The sequence below is a fragment of the Pseudophryne corroboree genome, chromosome 4 (genome assembly GCF_028390025.1).
Source record: "Pseudophryne corroboree isolate aPseCor3 chromosome 4, aPseCor3.hap2, whole genome shotgun sequence".
Lineage (NCBI taxonomy): Eukaryota > Metazoa > Chordata > Amphibia > Anura > Myobatrachidae > Pseudophryne > Pseudophryne corroboree.
In genome coordinates this window covers 225,859,493-225,881,711 of record NC_086447.1, presented here as the reverse complement: position 1 = coordinate 225,881,711, position 22,219 = coordinate 225,859,493, and the positions used below count along the sequence as shown (strand labels likewise).

At 45.4% G+C, this 22,219-nt stretch overlaps 1 protein-coding gene across 4 annotated transcripts in view; it reads right to left on the bottom strand.

The window, feature by feature from the left end:
* Positions 1-22,219, bottom strand: part of LOC134909252 (glutathione hydrolase-like YwrD proenzyme) — a 227,331-nt gene that overhangs the window by 129,219 nt on the left and 75,893 nt on the right. For all 4 annotated transcript variants that reach the window (XM_063915949.1, XM_063915950.1, XM_063915947.1 and 1 more), the window contains exons 4-5: positions 15,064-15,217; positions 4,979-5,185 (exon numbers count right to left, since the gene is read on the bottom strand). In XM_063915949.1, coding sequence (XP_063772019.1) covers positions 4,979-5,185; positions 15,064-15,217 — 361 coding nt within the window. The remainder of the gene's footprint in view (positions 1-4,978; positions 5,186-15,063; positions 15,218-22,219) is intronic.

Genomic DNA, 22,219 nt, shown 5'->3' with positions numbered 1-22,219 from the left:
TTTGTGGTAATTTGCTGCTGTTGAAAAACAAGCAACAAATGTAATAGGCGAGATGATCTGAAATGTTGGTGCCATTGCCGTAGTGCTTTATAAACTATATTTTCAACAAAAAAATACCCACAACAGTTAAAAAAAACATCTACTGCTAGTGTGAAGCCTAAGCAAAAACCAATATTATTAAAGTCAATATAAATTTGATATATTAAAATATATGAGCAGCGGCATTCTGCCCCTTTATGCCAACATAGACGGAAAGTAAAAAAAGGATTTAGAGAATATGACTTAGCCGGCGCTGTCAGAATGTAGTCCTTATCGTAACAACTTCCTCAAACTTCCATTTTCATGACACTCAGTTTCACCATAGGGAAATGAAACAAAGGTAGCAATAGTGAAGTTTGTTTAATACATATATCAAAATAAAAATAATAAATCACAAGACAGGTCAATTATTCCACCAATCTGCTCCTGGTGACAAGTAAGTGCAGGTTAATTACCGGAAAACAATGGAACCGTGGCCGAACAGTTCCAAACAGCGCATAGATAGATGATAGAAACTGGAATAGGTTCAATCAAATTCCACACTGGTTACCGGCATCAGACTCCGCGTTCCCTGTTCACCTGGAAGCTCCCTGTCTTGTGATTTATTATTTTTATTTTGATATATGTATTAAACAAACTTCACTATTGCTACCTTTGTTTCATTTCCCCATGGTGAAACTGAGTGTCATGAAAATGGAAGTTTGAGGAAGTTGTTACGGTAAGGACTACAGCGCAGGCTATGTCATATTCTCTAAATCCTTTTTTACATTGTATCACTTTGGTGAGGGATGAAGGAAACCTTGTGAGAGTTTATGCGAGCCAGCAGCAGTACGTTGCGCACAAAGTGATTGTTATTAATTCTTTTTTAATAGACGGAAAGTGTCTCTCCCACCACTATAGTGACTGCAGGAAGGAGTGCAGGAAAACCTATTGTATGTTGCTATGCGATTGCTTTGGTCACACAACCATTATAAATGACAACTGACCTACAGTATATATTTATCTATAATGGGTGCAGGATGTGCGGTGCACACGGGCCTCTGGATCCAGTTGGGCCCACACCACACACTATGCCCCCATGTCTAATACTTATCACTCCAACGCTCCACTGAGGCACTGCAGCAGCAACACAAATCACTGGGAGAATGGCATGGTGGCCATTTTCCCATAGATTTGCGCATGCACGGTACAGAAATTTCTCTAGGAATAAAGCATGGCCACCATGTTCCCAGAGACATGCTCATGCTCATTAGACTCTGGAGCAATGCCAGAGTACTGCACTGCAAAGAGGAAGAGGTTGATATGAAGCCTGCACACAGGCCACCTCTTCTCTTGAACCGCCCCTTAACTGACCCATACTGAACATTGATGTGATTTACCAGCACAAATTTAGTAGTGGTCTAGGGTAAAATAAATTAATTTTGATGGGAACCTAATGCTGGCAGTGAGTAAAACCTCTAACCAAGTTCGAAAAGTTTTGTTAAGGGTAGACCTACCTCCAAGAGACTTCCAAAGCAATGTTGTTGGTTTGGGATTATTCTCCACATAAGTGTGAGTTTAATGGGTGTCAGGGGGTGAGTAGTCAGAGTTACATAGGAAAGGACAAAGCTGTTTATTTTCAGGGGTAGACAGCAGGAAGAAGTCAGTGGCTGTCAGAGAGAAGACTAGCATTCATAAGAGGTTGCACTCTGTGGTTATTAGGCATAATACTAAGGCCAATGGTTGTTCAAGGAGTGTCTATAGCACACTCTGCATTAATTAGACATTCAACAGAATGATGCATAAAGTGTAGGGCTTTTGCTATATTTCTTTAGGGATTGGAATGAGTTACCGATGGCCGGGATGTCGGACATCATTATACTGACACCAGTATCCCAGCCACCAGGATGATGCAATAGCAGTGAGCGCTAGTAAACCCCTTGTGGGTTCTCTGTGCTCGCCATGCTGCGGGTACGGTGGTTCGCTGCGCTCGTCACAGGTTATATTCTCCCTCTATGGGTGTTGCAGACACCCATAGAGGGAGAAAAGCCTGTGGCACCAGCATTGTGCCACTGTGCGGGATCCTGGCATCGGCATTGTGAGCACGGGGATCCCGTGCAGCGGTATGTTATCCGCATAACTTTCTTTAAACTCTGTATTAATAGTATGGTGGCTGCGCAAGGAACCTGTACATTGGAATTCTATGAATGCGAGTGCTCTGATCACTGCTGATATAAGCTAGTCAGCGTGTGGTGGTTCATGGGATGTTTTCTGACTGTGCCTCAGTGATCAATGGAATACTGCAGGGGTCAGTACTCAGGCCATTACTGTTTAACATATTTATTAATGACCTAGGAGAGGGTCTGGAAAGCACAGTGTCAGTTTTCACAGATGGTACTAAACTGTGCAGAGTAATTAATTCAGACAAGGATATTGAGTCACTACAGACCGACTTATTTAAACTGGAAGTTTGGGCAGCAAATGGAGAATGAGGTTCAATATAGAAAAATGTAAAGTTATGCACCTTGGGACTAAGAACAATCGGGCAGCCTATAAATTAAATGGGGAAATTGTAGGGGAGACAGTAGTGGAAAAAGATTTTGGGGGTGCTCTTTGATAATAGACTCAGTAGCAGATCCCATTGTCAAAGTGCAGCAACAAAAGCAAATAAGGTATTAGGATGCATAAAACGGGGAATTGAGACATGGGATGAGAGTGTAATCCTGCCACTGTACAAATCATTGGTACGGCTACACCTTGAATATTGTGTACAGTTCTGGGCACCGCACTATAAAAAAGATATCTTGGACCTAGAAAGGGTTAAGAGGTGAGCCACCTGACCAAACTGATCAAGGGGTTACAGGCACTGGACTATGAGAAAAGGCTTACTAGGTTACATATGTTTACACTCGAAAAGAGGCGTCTAAGAGAAGACATTATTAATATTTACAAGTTTATAAAGGGACAATACAAGGATCTATCAGGCGATTTGTTTATCGAAAAAAGGCTCTACACAGGACACGTGAGCACCCTCTGAGGTTGGAGGAGAGAAATTTTCAAACCGAACGTAGAAATGGTTCTTCACAGTAAGGGCAGTAAAAATGTGGAATTCTCTGCCAGAGAAGGAAGTAACGATGGACTCAGTTAATATGTTTAAAAATGGATTAGATAAATTCCTAGCTGAATGAAATATCCAAGGATATAGCATTTAAAGGAAGAGAATGTTAGAAAAAAGCTGTTATTTGGATCCTAAACATAACTTCATCTGGGTCATTACAGTTAACAAGTCATATAATGAGTAGTGTAAGAATTATAATACAGGTTTAACTCGATGGACTTTTTGTCTTTTATCAACCTCATCTTCTATATTACTATGTTACTACAGAATAACACCACTATGGGGGTATTCAATTAACTGCAGGCTTTACTGTGTGGCTTCAGCTACTGGGTAAAGGTTCTGTAGGCCCGCGATTTAACTCCCTCCTATGTAGTACAATGCATTGTAAGGAATTCATGTTAATAGAAATAAAAGCTTTAAATGGGACTACAGCTCCATGATTCCATACAAAAGTAGACCAGTAACTGTGACAGAATGATGCATAGTAGTTACCTACATTTGACAGGAGATGCAGGTAGGCAGAGATAGGGCGGGTACCGTACTAGTCGTGTCACTAAACCATGTCACTCACTGTAATATTCTGCAATTCTCGCATATTTGAATATGGGTGGGGTTAAAATGCCACGATTACTATAGAATTGAGTCATTTTGCCCCATCCCCTCCTCAGTGACCGTGGATTCCCATTATTATTCTCCCCATTCTGTCCACACATTAGTGGAGCCCACTCTTTCAGGGGTACAGGGGACTGCTAAAAAATCAGGTGTCTCCCGCAGGATCCAGGAGAGTAGCCAATATTAGTATAATAATGACCAGTTGCCTTAACGGTCACCCAAAAATCATAAGTATAGTATTAATATTGTGTTTTTATTTACCTTGCAAAATTATGTTTTTTTCTACTTTTACATATTTAAAAAAAAAACATTTGGAATGATAGTGTACAGTAGGCAGAGAGTGGACATGCCCAAATGACCCTGGCCACACCCACACATCACTGACCACACCTACACAGCACCACCGCTTCTACTAATAGACCTTTGATCATTTTCAGCACCAGGCCCATGTGGAACTTAATCCGGCCCTGTCAAAACCCATAACAACTAATCAGGCATTATCTGAGGTAAAAGATTCTTTACTTAGTATATTAGATCAAAAAAGTACACACGGTTAAGTAGTATAAACCAATTTGTGAATACAGCTCCACATCCTTGTCCTCTTCACAACATTCTTTGTACTTCTTTGTGTAATATACTGGTGCACAGGTAATATTGCTGCTTTAAGGTGCACCCCACAGTAACTGTAATCAGCTAATTACTTGCTATGGAACATTGGGGTCTATTTACTAAGCCTTGGATGGAGATAAAGTGGACGAAGATAAACTACCAGCCAATCAGCTCCTTGCTGCCATGTCACAGGCTGTGATTGAAAAATTACAATTAAGAGCTGGTTGGTTGGTACTTTATCTCTGTCCTCTTTATTTCTATCCAAGGCTTAGTAAATAGACCCCACTGTCATCTATACACATGTTTTTTCATTAACTCTGCTAGGCTCACGACTCGCCTTGTTTGACAAATTTACTTAATTTAATATTAAATTATTTAATATTATTTAATATTTCAGTCTTAAGAGTGCGCCCACAAAAGAGTCTTCTTTCCTCTATGTGTGCCTATTCAGCTGTCCTTACTGACTCAGGGTGCATAGCCTAACTACTAACCAAGGAATTATTACCTTATTATATAATATGTCGTGTTTTCTAATATCCATCTTGAATTTGTATACTGGTGCTGAACCCAACATTTTTCCTTTATTTAATATCAGAAAATAATTGTGTAAGAAGCCTGTACCTTGAATGTGTTTGCCAAGGAGGGATTTCTGAAGAGTTGCCCATGTTTTGGAGCCTGCCCATTGATCAGCAGGTCTGCCCCATACTTATTATTGACAGCCTGGAGCTTGTAGGAACCTTTATTCCATTGGAAAGCACTCAGCTCAGACACTGGGAAGCCGACTTCTGCTAATTCAGTAGCCGGATGTAAAATCTCCTCCAGACTCAGCTGTAAATAGAGAAAACATGAAATGATGGAACAGCTGGTGTATACGCCTCACATTATTTCCCCCCTCATGATTAGTAATGCATATGACACACTTGCCAATATTCAGAATAATATCTAACACCACTTTGCTGCATAGCGTGTGACTCTAAGCACAAACTGTCTTCAGGAACTGCTCTGGCAACAAGTCCAATGAAATTATTTTAGAATGTGTCCATCAATAACGGATTCTCTACCAGCAGATAGGTACATTAACTATTACCTCTCATATGTTTTTTTTTTAGCTGTTTTCCAGCGAACCAGGAGTTAATTGTGTGCTAAATACTTTCCAAAAACTCACATCCGAATGTCAGAAGACCAACAAGAATCAACAAGTCTAATTACCCTCCCATTCCAAGAAGAACAAATGATCAGGTAGCCTACTGTACATAACTGTGTAAATTAGCTACCCTTCCACAGGCCTGTGAATGAACATGGGAGTAAAAAAAAAAAAAGTTGATTCAGCCAATATATAATCTATGTGAAAGTTGAGGGCATGTTTGCTGAATCTTTTGTAACCTCTTGCTGTAATCATGCAGGTCACAGATGTAGTGTGAGTGTCCTTCAAGAACTGGATATTAGAGCATTACAATCTCAATGCCATTACATTTGCTACAAGTGGATTTTACTTACCATTTTTTATTATATATATCTTTTATCAATAAATACTAGCTTACAAAATTTAGAGAATAAAAATTATTTAAATATGACATCTATCTACCAGAAAATGAAAAGGGATATTGAATAATTGAAGGCACTGAAATATAGGGACATTTACAGGGACACATTCCCAGCCCCTGGAAATGAGTGATACAGCGACGTAACTGTATCCCGCTGCAGTGTACTGTATATAATGAGAGCTGAAGTCATTTTAAGGTAGTGCACTAGTTGTTAAAATATAACTTTTAACTCTATTTATTATCATTTGCAACCAGCACCCAAAAATAAAGATTCCTTATCACCACAACTTGTGGCAATAAGGAATCTTTATTCTTCCAGCATTGCAATCACATTACTTCTTCCTTTGCTTCCTCAGCTGTGCTACTGACAGACGTCAGCACATATGCAAGCCGTAGCAGTTATTACTTACCTTGTATTCCCCATAATAGTGCCCAAGTTAATTTTCTGAACTATAGTAGTGCCCTAGTTAATATTATGCCCCATAGCAGTGCCCTGGTTTATTTTATGAGCCATCGTAGTTCTCTAGTTTACATGATGTCACATTGTAGAGCTGCCAGTCTACATTATAGGGTCTATTTATTAAGCCTTGGACAGAGATAAGGGGTCTATTTACTAAGCCTAAAGGCGCACACACACACGGTGCGATTTTGACTTTGCGATTTCCCTTGAACTCCCCAGAGCCCAGAACAACCTATACTGACTACTGTATACACACTGTGCGATTTTGGCTATGTACAATTTTGAATATATACAATTTTGACTAGAAACTAGATTGTACACAATATAGTCAAAATTGCCTTGCCTGCACAGTCTATTTTTTCTTACCGACCCCGCGGGAATGCGCATCAGTATAGCAAGCTGTATACACACGGTGCGATATGTGCTAACTTTTCTTACTATTTTGACTATATAGTCAAAATCGTAAGCACACATCGCACCATGTGTATGCACCTTTAGATGGAGATAAAGTACCAGCCAAAAGCTCCTAACTGTCATTTCTCAAACACAGCCTGTAACATGACAATTAGAAGCTGATTGGTTGGTACTTTATCCCTGTGCACTTTATCTCCATTCAAGGTTTAGTAAATAGGCCCCAAAGTACCAGCCAATCAGCTCCTAACTGCCATATTGCAGACTGTGGGTGGGATGTACTAAGTGACATCATGGCCTATCACCGACGATCGTTGTGATACTAATCATATATGTACTTACATATGCGATTAGCATTGCAAAGGACAGCTCTTCCGATAAGAGCTGTCCTTCCCGATATCCGGCGCCTCCCTCACTTCTGGGTTTCAGCCCTGGGAGTCATTCTGCGCATGCGCAGAGTGACAGGAGAGGCCGCGGGGCATGCTGGGAGGGATCTGATCGGATCCCTCACACACGTGCTGCGAAGAGAAGCCCATAGGCTTCTATGGAGTATCGCCGGCAAAAGCTGGCGATCCCCTCCGCAGCACTGGGTCGGCTGGCGGAAGTTAGTGCAGTCGAAAATTTGGTAAACGGGGGTTTACTGCATTTTCCATTTAGTACATCCTGACCTGTGCTTGAAAAATGACAGGAGCTGGTTGGCCACTTTATCTCCATCCAAGGCTTAGTAAATAGACCCCTATCACAGTATCCCCAATTTACATTATGACAGTGTCCCCAGTTTATATTATGCCTCATTACAGTACCCGTTGTTCATACTGTGCCACATTAAAGTGCCCTCCAGTTCAAATGATGCCAAGTTACAGTGAACCAGTTCATATTATTAATATTTATTATACACTATGTTGCATGTAATATTGTGCCTCATTACAGTGCTCCATTTATTATTAAGTAAGATTATAGTGCCCTCCACATTATAATGACTAAATCAGATTATGACACTTTACAGTGCTCCTTACTATTATAACATCCAGTACATACTCCTCTCACTGAAAATGCTTATTAGGCAAATCTGGGAAATTGGAATGTACAGTAACCTTATAATCTGGGTCCGACACCCCTAAGCCTCTGAGCCCCATAGCAATGACACCCCTTTCACACAGTATAGTTACACCCATGTGCATAGTTAATAATTTAGTGTCATTAGGAATGTCTAGAGTAGTATCAACTCTGAAAATTGTCATGCTACATGAGGGCTTATTGCAGATTTAAAATGCTTTTACAAAAAAAAAAAAAAACAACAGGATTTAAATACCTACCGGTAAATCCTTTTCTCCTAGTCCGTAGAGGATGCTGGGGTCCACTTCAGTACCATGGGGTATAGACTGTTCTGCAGGAGCCATGGGCACTTTAAGACTTTTTCAGAGTGTTAACTGGCTCCTCCCTCTATGCCCCTCCTCCAGACCTCAGTATAGGAACTGTGCCCAGGGAGACGGACATTTCGAGAAAAGGATTTACTTTTAAGTTAATGGTGAGATTCATACCAGCTCACACCTCAACCATGCCGCACAACATGGCATTCAACACAACACATGCTAACTAGCATGAAACATTACAGCAAACGTGCTGAAACAATTTTAACAAATTAACAACTGCAAGTAAAGTACGCATCCTCTACAGACTAGGAGAAAAGGATTTATCGGTAGGTAGTAAAATCCTGTTTTCTCATACGTCCTAGAGGATGCTGGGGTCCACTTCAGTACCATGGGGTTATACCAAAGCTCCAGTACGGGCGGGAGTGCGGATGACCCTGCAGCACCGATTGACCAAACTTTAGGTCCTCATCGGCCAAGGTGTCAAACTTGTAAAACTTAGCAAACGTGTTTGTCCCTGACCAAGTAGCTGCTCGGCAAAGTTGTAATGCCGAGACTCCCCTGGCAGCCGCCCAGGATAAGCCCACCTTTCTAGTAGAATGGGCATTCACTGAATTCGGTATCGGCAATCGTGCCGTGGAATGAGCGTGCTGAATCGTCCCTCTGATTCAGCGCGCAATAGTCTGCTTAGAAGCAGGACACCCAATCTTGTTGGGAGCATACAGGACAAACAGAGCCTCTGTTTTCCGTATCCGTGCTGTTCTTGCGACATAAATTCTCAAAGCTCTGACCACATCCAGAGACCTTGAAGCATCGAAGGTGTCAGTAGCCACTGGCACCATTATAGGCTGGTTTATATGGAAAGAAGAAACCACCTTTGGAAGAAATTGCTGACGAGTTCTTAACTCAGCTCTATCTTCATGGATTATCAAGTAAGGGCTCTTGTGAGACAAGGCCCCTAACTCAGACACCCTTCTTGCGGATGCCAAGGCCAACAGCATGACCACTTTCCAAGTGAGAAACTTCCACTTTATCTCCTGTAGAGGTTCAAACCAATCCGATTGAAGGAACTGCACACCACGTTAAGATCCCATGGTGCCACCGGAGGCACAAATGGAGGTTGGATGAGCAGAACCCCTTTCATGAACGTCTGAACTTCTGGAAGGGAGGCCAATTGTTTCTGAAAGAATACGGACAAGGCCGAAATCTGGACCTTGATTGAACCCAATCGTAGGCCCGCATCCACACCCGCCTGGAGAAAATGGAGAAAACGTCCTAACTGAAACTCTTCCGTTGGAGCCTTCTTCATTTCACACCAAGACACATATTTTCTCCAAATACAGTGGTAATGTCTAGACGTTACTCCTTTCCTGGCCTGAATAAGAGTGGGAATGACTTCTTTGGGAATACCCTTTCGGGCTAGGAACCGGCGCTCAACAGCCATGCCGTCAAACGTAGCTGCAGTAAGTCTTGATACACGCACGGCCCTTGCAGCAGCAGGTCCTCGCGAAGAGGAAGAGGCCGAGGATCTTCTATGAGCAACTCCTAAAGATCTGGATACCAAGCCCTCCTTGGCCAGTCTGGGACAATGAGGATCGCTCGAACCCCTGTTCTTCTTATGATCTTGAGAACCTTCGGAATGAGGGGAAGTGGAGGGAAGACATACACCGACCGAAACACCCACTGGGTCACTAGTGCATCCACTGCTATTGCTTGAGGGTCTCTCGACCTGGAACAATATCTCTGAAGCTTCTTGTTGAGACGAGATGCCATCATGTCTACTTGAGGAACTCCCCAAAGACCTGTCACCTCTGCGAAGTCTTCGTGGTGGAGGCCCCATTCTCCTGGATGGAGATCGTGTCTGCTTCCCAGTTGTCCACTCCTGGAATGAAAATTGCCGACAGAGCTCTTGCATGTCTTTCTGCCCAGATGAGGATTTTTGTCACCTCTGCCATTGCCGCTCTGCTTTTCATTCCGCCCTGACGGTTTATGTACGCGACTGCTGTTACATTGTCCGACTGGATCTGTACGGGTTGATCTTGAAGAAGATGCACCGCTTGTAGAGGACCGTTGTAAATGGCTCTTAACTCCAGAACGTTTATGTGAAGACAAGTTTCTTGACTTGACCATTTTCCTTGGAAGCTTTCCCCTTGAGTGACTGCTCCCCAGCCTTGGAGACTCGCATCCGTGGTTACTAGGACCCAATCCTGAATCCCGAACCTGCGTACCTCTAGGAGGTGAGAACTGTGTAGCCACCACAGGAGTGAAATTCTGGCTTTGGATGACAGGATTATCCTCTGCTGCATGTGTAGACGGGATCCAGACCATTTGTCCAACAGGTCCCACTGGAATACTCTGGCATGGAATCGGCCAAACTGTATGGCCTCGTAGGCCACTACCATCTTCCCCAACAACCGAATGCATTGATGAATCGACACTCTTGTTGGTTTCAGAATTTGTTTGACCATTCTCTGGATTTCCAGAGCCTTTTCTACTGGAAGAAATACCCTTTGTACTTTCGTGTCCAGTATCATCCCCAGAAAGGACAATCTTGTCGTCGGTTCCAACTGTGACTTTGGAAAATTGATGATCCAACCGTGTTGTTGAAGTACTGTCAGAGAGAGTGTAATGTTCTGCACCAACCTTTCCCTGGACCTCGCTTTTATCAGGAGATCGTCCAGGCAAGGAATTATGTTGACTCCTTGCTGTCGAATGAGGACCATCATCTCCGCCATCACCTTGGTGAACACCCTTGGTGCCGTGGAGAATCCGAACGGCAGCGTCTGAAATTGGTAATGACAATCCTGTACAGCGAATCTCAGATAAGCTTGATGTGGAGGATAAATGAGAACATGTAAGTAGGCATCTTTTATGTCCACTGACACCATGAAGTACCCTTCCTCCAGACTGGAAATCACTGCCTTCAGAGATTCCATCTTGAACCTTTGCAGGAAGAGATTCAGTGTTTTCAGGTTTAGAATCGGTCTGACCGAGCCGTCCGGCTTCGGAACTACGAAGAGGCTTGAATAAAACCCTTCTCTTTGTTGTGACAGGGGAACCAGGACAATGACTTGATCCTGACACAATTTTTGTATTGCTGCTGCAACCACTTCCCTGTCTGTGACAGAAACTGGTAAGGCCAATTTGAAAAATCGGCATGGGGGAATGTTCTAAAACTCCAGTTTGTACCCATGGGACACTATTTGTAAGATCCACGGGTCCAGGCCAGATTGAACCCAGAACTGACTGAAGAGTTTCATACGTGCCCCCACCTGATCGGACTCCCACAAGGGGGCCCCAGCATCATGCTGAAGATTTGTCAGAAGCAGAGGTTGATTTCTGCTCCTGTGATCCTGTAGAAGCTGTGGACATTTTACCTTTTCCCCTTCCTTTTCCCGCAAAGAAAGGGGAAACTTTACCCTTTTTGTATTTATTGGGCCGAAAGGACTGCATCTGAGAGTGGTGTGTCTTTTTTGCCAGCGCAGGAGCATTGGTCAAGAATATGGACTTACCTGCGGTAGCCGCAGGAACTAATACATCCAGCCATCTCCAAACAAGGCCTCGCCCTTTTACGGGAGAGCCTCCATATTCCTATTGGAATCTGCGTCAACATTCCATTGGCGAATCCACAACGCCCTCCGTGCTGAGATTGCCATGGTAGCGGCTTTTGATCCCAAGTGTCCAATATCTTTCATGGCTTCTAGCATATACGCAGCAGCGTCTTTGATATGACCTAACGTTAGGAGAATCTCGTCTCTATCGTGTCAATTTCTGATGACAAGTTTTCTGACCACTTTTCAATAGCACTACTCACCCACGCACAGGCAGTGGTAGGCCTGAGTAGTGTCCCATTGGCCACATAAATAGATTTCAATGTAGACTCTAACTTGCGGTCTGCCAGCTACTTTAGTGAAGCCGTCCCAGGCGCAGGGAGAATCACCTTTTTTGTTAACCGTGTCAGGGCACTGTCTAAAATGGGGGGTGAATCCCACCTTTTCCTGTCCTCTGCAGGGAAAGGGTAAGCTACCTGAATTCTTTTGGGAATCTGAAATTTCTTTTCAGGGTTTGCCCAGACTCCCTCAAAGAGACTGTTCAGCTCATGAGATGGAGGAAGAGTTACATTAATTTTTTTTCTTTATAAAAGTAAGCCTTCTCCTGTGGTAAAGGAGGAGGCTCCGTAACTTCTAAGACCTCCTTTATAGCAACAATCATGTACTGAATGTTTTTCGCTAATTTCGGTTCCCCTGTGGATGAAAAGGCAGAACTATTAAAAATCACATCTTCCACAGATTTTCTCCAGGTTTCTGCATGAGACTTATGGGCCCTACACATTAGGCTATGTGTCACCGAGGGGCCCGACGGCCGATACGGCCGACAGGCGACCCGGCGGCGGGGGGGCAGTGACGGGGGGAGTGAAGTTTCTTCACTACCCCCGTCACCCGGCTCCATAGACGTGCAGGCAAATATGGACGATCTTGTCCATATTGGCCTGCATGCACAGCCGACATGTCACCAGCGATGAACGAGCGCAGGGCCGCGCATCGTTCATCGCTGGTGACTCCACACTGCACGATATGAATGTTATCTCGTTCATTAATGAACGAGATCGTTCATATCGTGCAGTAATATCGGCATGTGTGTAGGGCCCATTAGACTTATCCAATCTCTTACTGATATGATTCATACTATCACGTAATTCTTTCACCCATTCAGGCTCGTGGTGTGCCGGCAGCGCCACCACATTACAACTCTATGTCCCTAAAATGGCTCCCTCAGCGGAAGAGCTCCCTGCCTCAGACATGTCACACACGTGCACAAACACATCACAGACACTCCGGGATTATAGGGGACAGACCCTCAGTAAAATCTGTCAGAAGGACACAGAAGGGACTGGCCAGTTCACAACTTAGCACCAATGTTAAAAATCCTGTGACATGTAAAACATCCACAGAGACCCTTTGCGCTTTTACACTTGCCAAATAGTATAATTGAGCACCAAAAAACACTCTGCCCCCCAAATTTGCACCAAGATACTTGTTTCAGAAGTGGAGGAGGACCAGCGTTTCTTCCCTGCAGTCTGCTTGTAGAAAACGGCGCTGAGCAGTGTGCTGGCTGACTGAGGAAGCCCCACCCCCTGTAATGGCGCGTTTCCCCTCAGATTTCATCAGTATTATTTATACTGGCGGGGGTGTCATGCTGCCCATGGTGCCCCCCCCCCCCCCCCCCCCGCGCCCTGCACCCTGCTGTGCGCTGTGTTATAGGAAGCATGGCCGCGCAGCGTTCCTGCTTGCTGTGCAGTACCTTGAGCCGTCACGATGACCTGAGGTCCCTCTTGCAGATCTCCGGTAACACTACTCACCAGTCTTCTGACTTCTGGCTCTGTTAGGGGGGTGACGGCGTGCTGTTGGAGTGAGCGCATAGCCGCAGCTAGTGTTCAGTACCCTTCAGGAGCTAATGGTGTCCTGTCAGCAAGAAGCAGAGCCATGAAACTATTCAGGAGACTGTTGCCAGCAGTCTCCCTGAAAATAAAAAAACCTAACTTAAAGTCTTTTTAGTGAAACTCAGTACTGCTCCACTAGAGTGCGACCAGTCTGCCTGGGCACATTTTCTAAACTGAGGTCTGGAGGAGGGGCATAGAGGGAGGCGCCAGTTTACACTCGGAAAAAGTCTTAAAGTGCCCATGGCTCCTGCGGAACCGTCTATGACCCATGGTACTGAAGTGGACACCAGCATCCTCTAGGACGTATTATAAAAAAGTTACTGTACACATATACAAAGTTGTACAAATCACAATATGCGTGCAGATCTGCACCAATAGCACATGTGCTGGGTTTATGTCAGACATATATCATCATCAGTGTGTATTTGTACCTGCCTCAGGTTCTCGCAGCTGATAAGGCTGAGATGAATATGCATCTCTGTGAAGCTCTATATCTATTCATAATTGTGCAAACACACCCTTACTGTACCTTGCCTACTGTTTTGCCTCTCCAGTTGGAAGCACACGCAAATGTCAGACTTCATGAATCTGCATACTTCCATATGGCCTGTTTTGCAGGTGTGAGCAGAACCAATTTGTGGATTTTACTGTTCGCTGTGCAAACTACTGTAGGGTAAATTCAGCCTCATCCACAGGCTATTTAGGCCAGAACTCCTTATTTTTGAATCTGGTTAGTGTGTCATTAACCACTTAATTGATGCAGCTGCAGCTCTTCGTGGGCCAGGTCTCTACAGGCCAGGCTTGGCTATAGGCCTAATTTAGACCTGTTTGCTGTTGTGCGATTTCGCATGACGGGCAATTATGGAACAACCGTATGGATCACAATGTGCAGACGCAAGGCCAAACGGCAAAAGAATGGTGTGAAAATTTAGATCTCTAGGCATATACAAGTTGATTGACAGGAAGCAGACTTTTAGGGGTTGTAACTGGCCGTTTTCTGGTAGTGTTCTGTAAAAGCAGGCGTGCCCAAGCGTTTTCTGGGAGGGTGTGTGACGTCAGCTCTGGCCCCGATCAGCCTGTTTAATATTGCACTGTAGGAATAAGTCCTGGGCTATGCACAGACCGCTCAAGTTGCGAATGGATTTGCAGATGTCCGCTGTCTGGCGAAGTTTACGCACGGCATACGCATGCATTAGCACACTTGCACAGGGCGGGTTTTCACTCTCTATGGGCAGCGGCTATCTGATCGCAGAGGAGCAATCAGGTCTGAATTAGACCTTATATCCCCTGAGATGTAACATGACTGAGGGGGCTCTGTATAGGTTAGGCTCAGCCATACTCTATACAAGAAGCCAAGACCAACTAAAGTACTGGATCCACTATTTTTCATGGCTCCCCTGTATTGCTCAGTTTATTGTAAAAGCTAATGATTTGTAGTCTTACTGTACATATTTGATAGAACACATTGCACAGGAGATTACCTTTTTACTTCCAAAGAGAGAAACCGTGTCAGCCCAGGCAGCTGCAGCCCCCGGCACAGTGACATTGTGAGCATGAGTGGGAGGCAGAGGGTTGTCCTCATTATAACCTTGCTGATTCAGAACTTCCAGGTTCAATGCCCTTGGACACCTTCCACTGCACAAAAGTAAACAAATACCTTGATTAGCATACAAACAGACCAGGTGTGGTATGCAAGTTCAACCACACTTAGGTCTACAGTGTCTATGTCGACCACTATTGGTCGACAGGAAGTAGGTCGACATGGTTTGTAGGTCGACAGGGACTCTAGGTCGACATGTACTAGGTCGACATGACATAAGGTCGACATGAGTTTTTGCACTTTTTTGTGTCGTTTTCTCTGTACAGTGACCGGGATCCCCAATTAGTGCACCGTGTCCCCTCGCATGGCTCGCTTCGCTCACCATGCTTCGGGCAAGGTGCCTCGTTGAGCTCTGCACAGGTTACCATTCCTACTTGTAATCCACGTGGATCGTAAAGTATGAAAAAGATAAAAAAAATTGAAAAACTCATGTCGACCTTTTGTCATGTAGACCTAGAACATGTCGACCTAGAGTTCCTATTGACCTAGAAACCATGTCAACCTTCTTAATGTCGACCAATAGTGGTCAACCTAGACAGCGTCAACCTAAGTATTGTCGACCTAATGACCGGATACCAAACAGACCTGGCAGATATTGTTGCAAAGATACAGTCACTGGAAGTAGCAGCCTAGCTCAATCTAAATTGTTTAATAACAACTGCCTGAATTAATTACAATGGCGTAATAATAGGAGTTGGATACAAGGTAAAATTTGTTATGTCAAAATTATTATTATTATTATTATCCTTTATTTATATTGCGCCACAAGGGATTTGCAGCGCCCAATTACAGAGTACATAAATGAAAAATCAAAACAGAATGATAGTGACTTACAGTTGAAGACAATATAGGACAAGTACAGGGTAAGTAACACTGGTATAAGTATCAGAGTGGCAGAAAACTATGGGATTAGGTGCCATCAAGGATGGTTTAAGCAAGAGAAGGATAAGCACGAGGGTTGAGGGCCCTGCTTGTGAGAGCTTACATTCTAAAGGGGAGGGGCAGACAGAAAGGGGTGGCACAGATGGGGTATACAGTGAGCGTGGAACAGAGGGTTAGGATGAGATTAGGCTGGGTTTGGTAAAGAAGTGTGTCTTGAGAGCCCGCTTGAAGATTTGTAGAGAGGTGGAGAGTCTAAGGGAGAGAGGTAGGGAATTCCAGAGAATGGGAGGAGAACATGAGAAATCTTGAAGGTAGGAGTGGTAGGAAGTAATCAGTCAGCAGGAGATGCGGTGTGCATTAGCAGAGCGAAGAGGACAGGTGGGAGTGTAGAGGGAGATAAGGTCAGAGATGTAAATGGGAGAGGAGTGGGTGAGGGCTTTGTAAGTGAGTGTGAGAAGTTTGAATTGGATTCTGAAAGGGAATGGAAGCCAGTGAAGGGCTTGTAGGAGAAAGGAGGTGGACGTAGTGCATTTGGTGAGGAAGATAAGCCGGGCTGCAGCATAATGAATACAGGGTGATTCAAAAGTCGCAGTACACCCTTTTGTTTCAAAAACTGTGCAGGAAATGGGAAAACTGAATACTCCAATAAGGTATGGGTGAGGTGGGCTATCTTTTAGGGTATGTACCGAACATGGGCGCCATCTTGAAATCAGCCATCTTGAATCTAAGCCAGTTTTCTCTATCGTCCTAGTGGATGCTGGGGTTCCTGAAAGGACCATGGGGAATAGCGGCTCCGCAGGAGACAGGGCACAAAAAGTAAAGCTTTACGATCAGGTGGTGTGTACTGGCTCCTCCCCCTATGACCCTCCTCCAAGCCTCAGTTAGATTTTTGTGCCCGGCCGAGAAGGGTGCAATCTAGGTGGCTCTCCTAAAGAGCTGCTTAGAAAAGTTTAGCTTAGGTTTTTATTTTACAGTGAGTCCTGCTGGCAACAGGATCACTGCAACGAGGGACATAGGGGAGAAGAAGTGAACTCACCTGCGTGCAGGATGGATTGGCTTCTTGGCTACTGGACTTTAGCTCCAGAGGGACGATCACAGGTACAGCCTGGATGGTCACCGGAGCCTCGCCGCCGGCCCCCTTGCAGATGCTGAAACGAGAAGAGGTCCAGAATCGGCGGCAGAAGACTCCTCAGTCTTCTTAAGGTAGCGCACAGCACTGCAGCTGTGCGCCATTTTCCTCTCAGCACACTTCACACGGCAGTCACTGAGGGTGCAGGGCGCTGGGAGGGGGGCGCCCTGGGAGGCAAATGAAAACCTTTTTTGGCTAAAAATACCTCACATATAGCCTCCGGGGGCTATATGGAGATATTTAACCCCTGCCAGAATCCACTAAAGAGCGGGAGACGAGCCCGCCGAAAAAGGGGCGGGGCCTATCTCCTCAGCACACAGCGCCATTTTCCTCACACAGCTCCGCTGGTCAGGAAGGCTCCCAGGCTCTCCCCTGCACTGCACTACAGAAACAGGGTAAAACAAGAGAGGGGGGGCAAAATTGTGGCAAAACTATATTATTAAAGCAGCTATACAGGGAGCACTTATTATAAGGCTATCCCTGTCATATATAGCGCTTTTGGTGTGTGCTGGCAAACTCTCCCTCTGTCTCCCCAAAGGGCTAGTGGGGTCCTGTCTTCGTTAAGAGCATTCCCTGTGTGTCTGCTGTGTGTCGGTACGTGTGTGTCGACATGTATGAGGACGATATTGGTGTGGAGGCGGAGCAATTGCCAAATATGGGGATGTCACCTCCTAGGGGGTCGACACCAGAATGGATGCCTTTATTTATGGAATTACGGGATAGTGTCAACACGCTAAAGCAGTCGTTTGACGACATGAGACGGCCGGACAATCAATTAGTGCCTGTCCAGGCGCCTCAAACACCGTCAGGGGCTGTAAAACGCCCTTTGCCTCAGTCGGTCGACACAGATCCAGACACAGGCACTGATTCCAGTGGCGACGGTGACGAATCAACCGTATTTTCCAGTAGGGCCACACGTTATATGATTTTGGCAATGAAGGAGGCGTTACATATTGCTGATACTACAGGTACCACAAAACAGGGTATCATGTGGGGTGTGAAAAAACTACCTATAGTTTTTCCTGAATCAGATGAATTAAATGAGGTGTGTGATGAAGCGTGGGTTGCCCCCGATAAAAAAATGCTAATTTCAAAGAAGTTATTGGCTTTATACCCTTTCCCGCCAGAGGTTAGGGCGCGCTGGGAAACACCTCCTAGGGTGGACAAGGCGCTCACACGCTTATCAAAACAAGTGGCGTTACCCTCTCCTGAGACGGCCGCACTTAAAGATCCAGCAGATAGGAGGATGGAAAATATCCAAAAAAGTATATACACACATACAGGTGTTATACTACGACCAGCTATAGCGACAGCCTGGATGTGCAGTGCTGGGGTAGCTTGGTCAGAGTCCCTGATTGAAAATATTGATACCCTGGATAGGGACAATGTTTTACTGTCTTTAGAGCAAATAAAGGATGCATTTCTTTATATGCGTGATGCACAGAGGGATATCTGCACACTGGCATCACGGGTAAGTGCTATGTCCATTTCGGCCAGAAGAGGTTTATGGACGCGACAGTGGTCAGGCGATGCGGACTCAAAACGGCATATGGAAGTTTTGCCGTATAAAGGGGAGGAGTTATTTGGTGTCGGTCTATCGGATTTGGTGGCCACGGCTACAGCCGGGAAATCGACCTTTTTACCTCAAGTCACTCCCCAACAGAAAAAGACACCGACTTTTCAACCGCAGCCCTTTTGTTCCTTTAAAAACAAGAGAGCAAAGGGATATTCATATCTGCCACGAGGCAGAGGAAGGGGGAAGAGACAGCAACAGGCAGCTCCTTCCCAGGAACAGAAGCCCTCCCCCGCTTCTACAAAAGCCTCAGCATGACGCTGGGGCTTCTCAAGCGGACTCGGGGGCGGTGGGGGGTCGTCTCAAGAATTTCAGCGCGCAGTGGGCTCACTCGCAGGTAGATCCCTGGATCCTGCAGATAATATCTCAGGGGTACAGGTTGGAACTAGAGACGGATCCACCTCGCCGTTTCCTGAAGTCTGCTTTACCAACGTCCCCCTCCGACAGGGTGACGGTCTTGGAAGCCATTCACAAGCTGTACTCTCAGCAGGTGATAGTCAAGGTACCCCTTTTACAACAAGGAAAGGGGTATTATTCCACTCTATTTGTGGTACCGAAGCCGGATGGCTCGGTAAGACCTATTCTAAATCTGAAATCCTTGAACCTGTACATAAAGAAGTTCAAGTTCAAGATGGAGTCACTCAGAGCAGTGATAGCGAACCTGGAAGAAGGGGACTTTATGGTATCCTTGGACATCAAGGATGCGTATCTCCACGTTCCAATTTACCCCTCACACCAGGGGTACCTCAGGTTCGTCGTACAGAACTGTCACTATCAGTTTCAGACGCTGCCGTTCGGATTGTCCACGGCACCTCGGGTCTTTACCAAGGTAATGGCCGAGATGATGATTCTTCTTCGAAGAAAAGGCGTATTAATTATCCCATACTTGGACGATCTCCTAATAAGGGCAAGGTCCAGAGAACAGCTAGAGATGGGATTAGCACTGTCTCAAGAAGTGCTAAAACAGCACGGGTGGATTCTGAATATTCCAAAATCCCAGTTAATTCCGACAACACGTCTGCTGTTCCTAGGGATGATTCTGGACACGGTTCAGAAAAAGGTTTTTCTCCCGGAGGAAAAAGCCAAGGAGTTATCCGAGCTTGTCAGGAACCTCCTAAAACCAGGAAAGGTGTCTGTACATCAATGCACAAGAGTCCTGGGAAAAATGGTGGCTTCTTACGAAGCAATTCCATTCGGCAGATTCCACGCAAGAATTTTCCAGAGGGATCTGTTGGACAAATGGTCAGGGTCGCATCTTCAGATGCACCAGCGGATAACCCTGTCTCCAAGGACAAGGGTATCTCTTCTGTGGTGGTTGCAGAGTGCTCATCTATTGGAGGGCCGCAGATTCGGCATACAGGATTGGATCCTGGTGACCACGGACGCCAGCCTGAGAGGCTGGGGAGCAGTCACACAAGGAAGAAACTTCCAGGGCGTGTGGTCGAGCCTGGAAACGTCTCTTCACATAAACATTCTGGAACTAAGAGCAATCTACAATGCTCTAAGCCAGATGCTGGTAACCCGTTGGGAAAGACCAATGGTGGACATGATGGCGTCTCGCCTCAACAAAAAACTGGACAGGTATTGCGCCAGGTCAAGAGATCCGCAGGCAATAGCTGTGGACGCGCTGGTAACGCCTTGGGTGTACCAGTCGGTGTATGTGTTTCCTCCTCTGCCTCTCATACCAAAAGTATTGAGAATTATACGGCAAAGAGGCGTAAGAACGATACTAGTGGTTCCGGATTGGCCAAGAAGGACTTGGTACCCGGAACTTCAAGAGATGATCACGGAAGATCCGTGGCCTCTACCTCTGAGAAGGGACTTGCTTCAGCAGGGTCCCTGTCTGTTTCAAGACTTACCGCGGCTGCGTTTGACGGCATGGCGGTTGAACGCCGGATCCTAAAGGAAAAAGGCATGCCGGAAGAAGTCATTCCTACTTTGATTAAAGCAAGGAAGGAAGTAACCGCGCAACATTATCACCGCATTTGGCGAAAATATGTTGCGTGGTGCGAGGATCGGAGTGCTCCGACGGAGGAATTTCAACTGGGTCGATTCCTACATTTCCTGCAATCAGGATTGTCTATGGGTCTCAAATTGGGATCTATTAAGGTTCAAATTTCGGCCCTGTCGATTTTCTTCCAAAAAGAATTGGCTTCAGTTCCTGAAGTCCAGACTTTTGTTAAGGGAGTGCTGCATATACAGCCCCCTGTGGTGCCTCCAGTGGCACCGTGGGATCTCAATGTTGTTTTGGACTTTCTCAAATCTCATTGGTTTGAACCACTAAAAACTGTGGATTTGAAATATCTCACATGGAAAGTGACCATGCTACTAGCCCTGGCTTCGGCCAGGAGAGTGTCAGAACTGGCAGCTTTATCTTACAAAAGCCCATATCTGATTTTCCATTCGGACAGGGCAGAACTGCGGACTCGTCCGCATTTTCTCCCTAAGGTGGTGTCAGCATTTCATCTGAACCAACCTATTGTAGTGCCTGCGGCTACAAGCGACTTGGAGGACTCCAAGTTGTTGGACGTTGTCAGAGCTTTAAAAATATACATTTCAAGGACAGCTGGAGTCAGGAAATCTGACTCGCTGTTTATACTATATGCTCCCAACAAGTTGGGCGCTCCTGCGTCTAAGCAGACTATTGCTCGCTGGATTTGTAGTACGATTCAGCTTGCACATTCTGTGGCAGGCCTGCCACAGCCAAAATCGGTAAAAGCCCACTCCACAAGGAAGGTGGGTTCTTCTTGGGCGGCTGCCCGAGGGGTCTCGGCATTACAACTCTGCCGAGCGGCTACGTGGTCGGGGGAGAACACGTTTGTAAAATTCTACAAATTTGATACCCTGGCTAAGGAGGACCTGGAGTTCTCTCATTCGGTGCTACAGAGTCATCCGCACTCTCCCGCCCGTTTGGGAGCTTTGGTATAATCCCCATGGTCCTTTCAGGAACCCCAGCATCCACTAGGACGATAGAGAAAATAAGAATTTACTTACCGATAATTCTATTTCTCGGAGTCCGTAGTGGATGCTGGGCGCCCATCCCAAGTGCGGATTATCTGCATTACTTGTACATAGTTACAAAAATCGGGTTATTATTGTTGTGAGCCATCTTTTCAGAGGCTCCGCTGTTATCATACTGTTAACTGGGTTTAGATCACAGGTTGTACGGTGTGATTGGTGTGGCTGGTATGAGTCTTACCCGGGATTCATAAATCCTTCCTTATTGTGTACGCTCGTCCGGGCACAGTACCTAACTGAGGCTTGGAGGAGGGTCATAGGGGGAGGAGCCAGTACACACCACCTGATCGTAAAGCTTTACTTTTTGTGCCCTGTCTCCTGCGGAGCCGCTATTCCCCATGGTCCTTTCAGGAACCCCAGCATCCACTACGGACTCCGAGAAATAGAATTATCGGTAAGTAAATTCTTATTTTTTCAAATGGTAAAGGGGTCGTG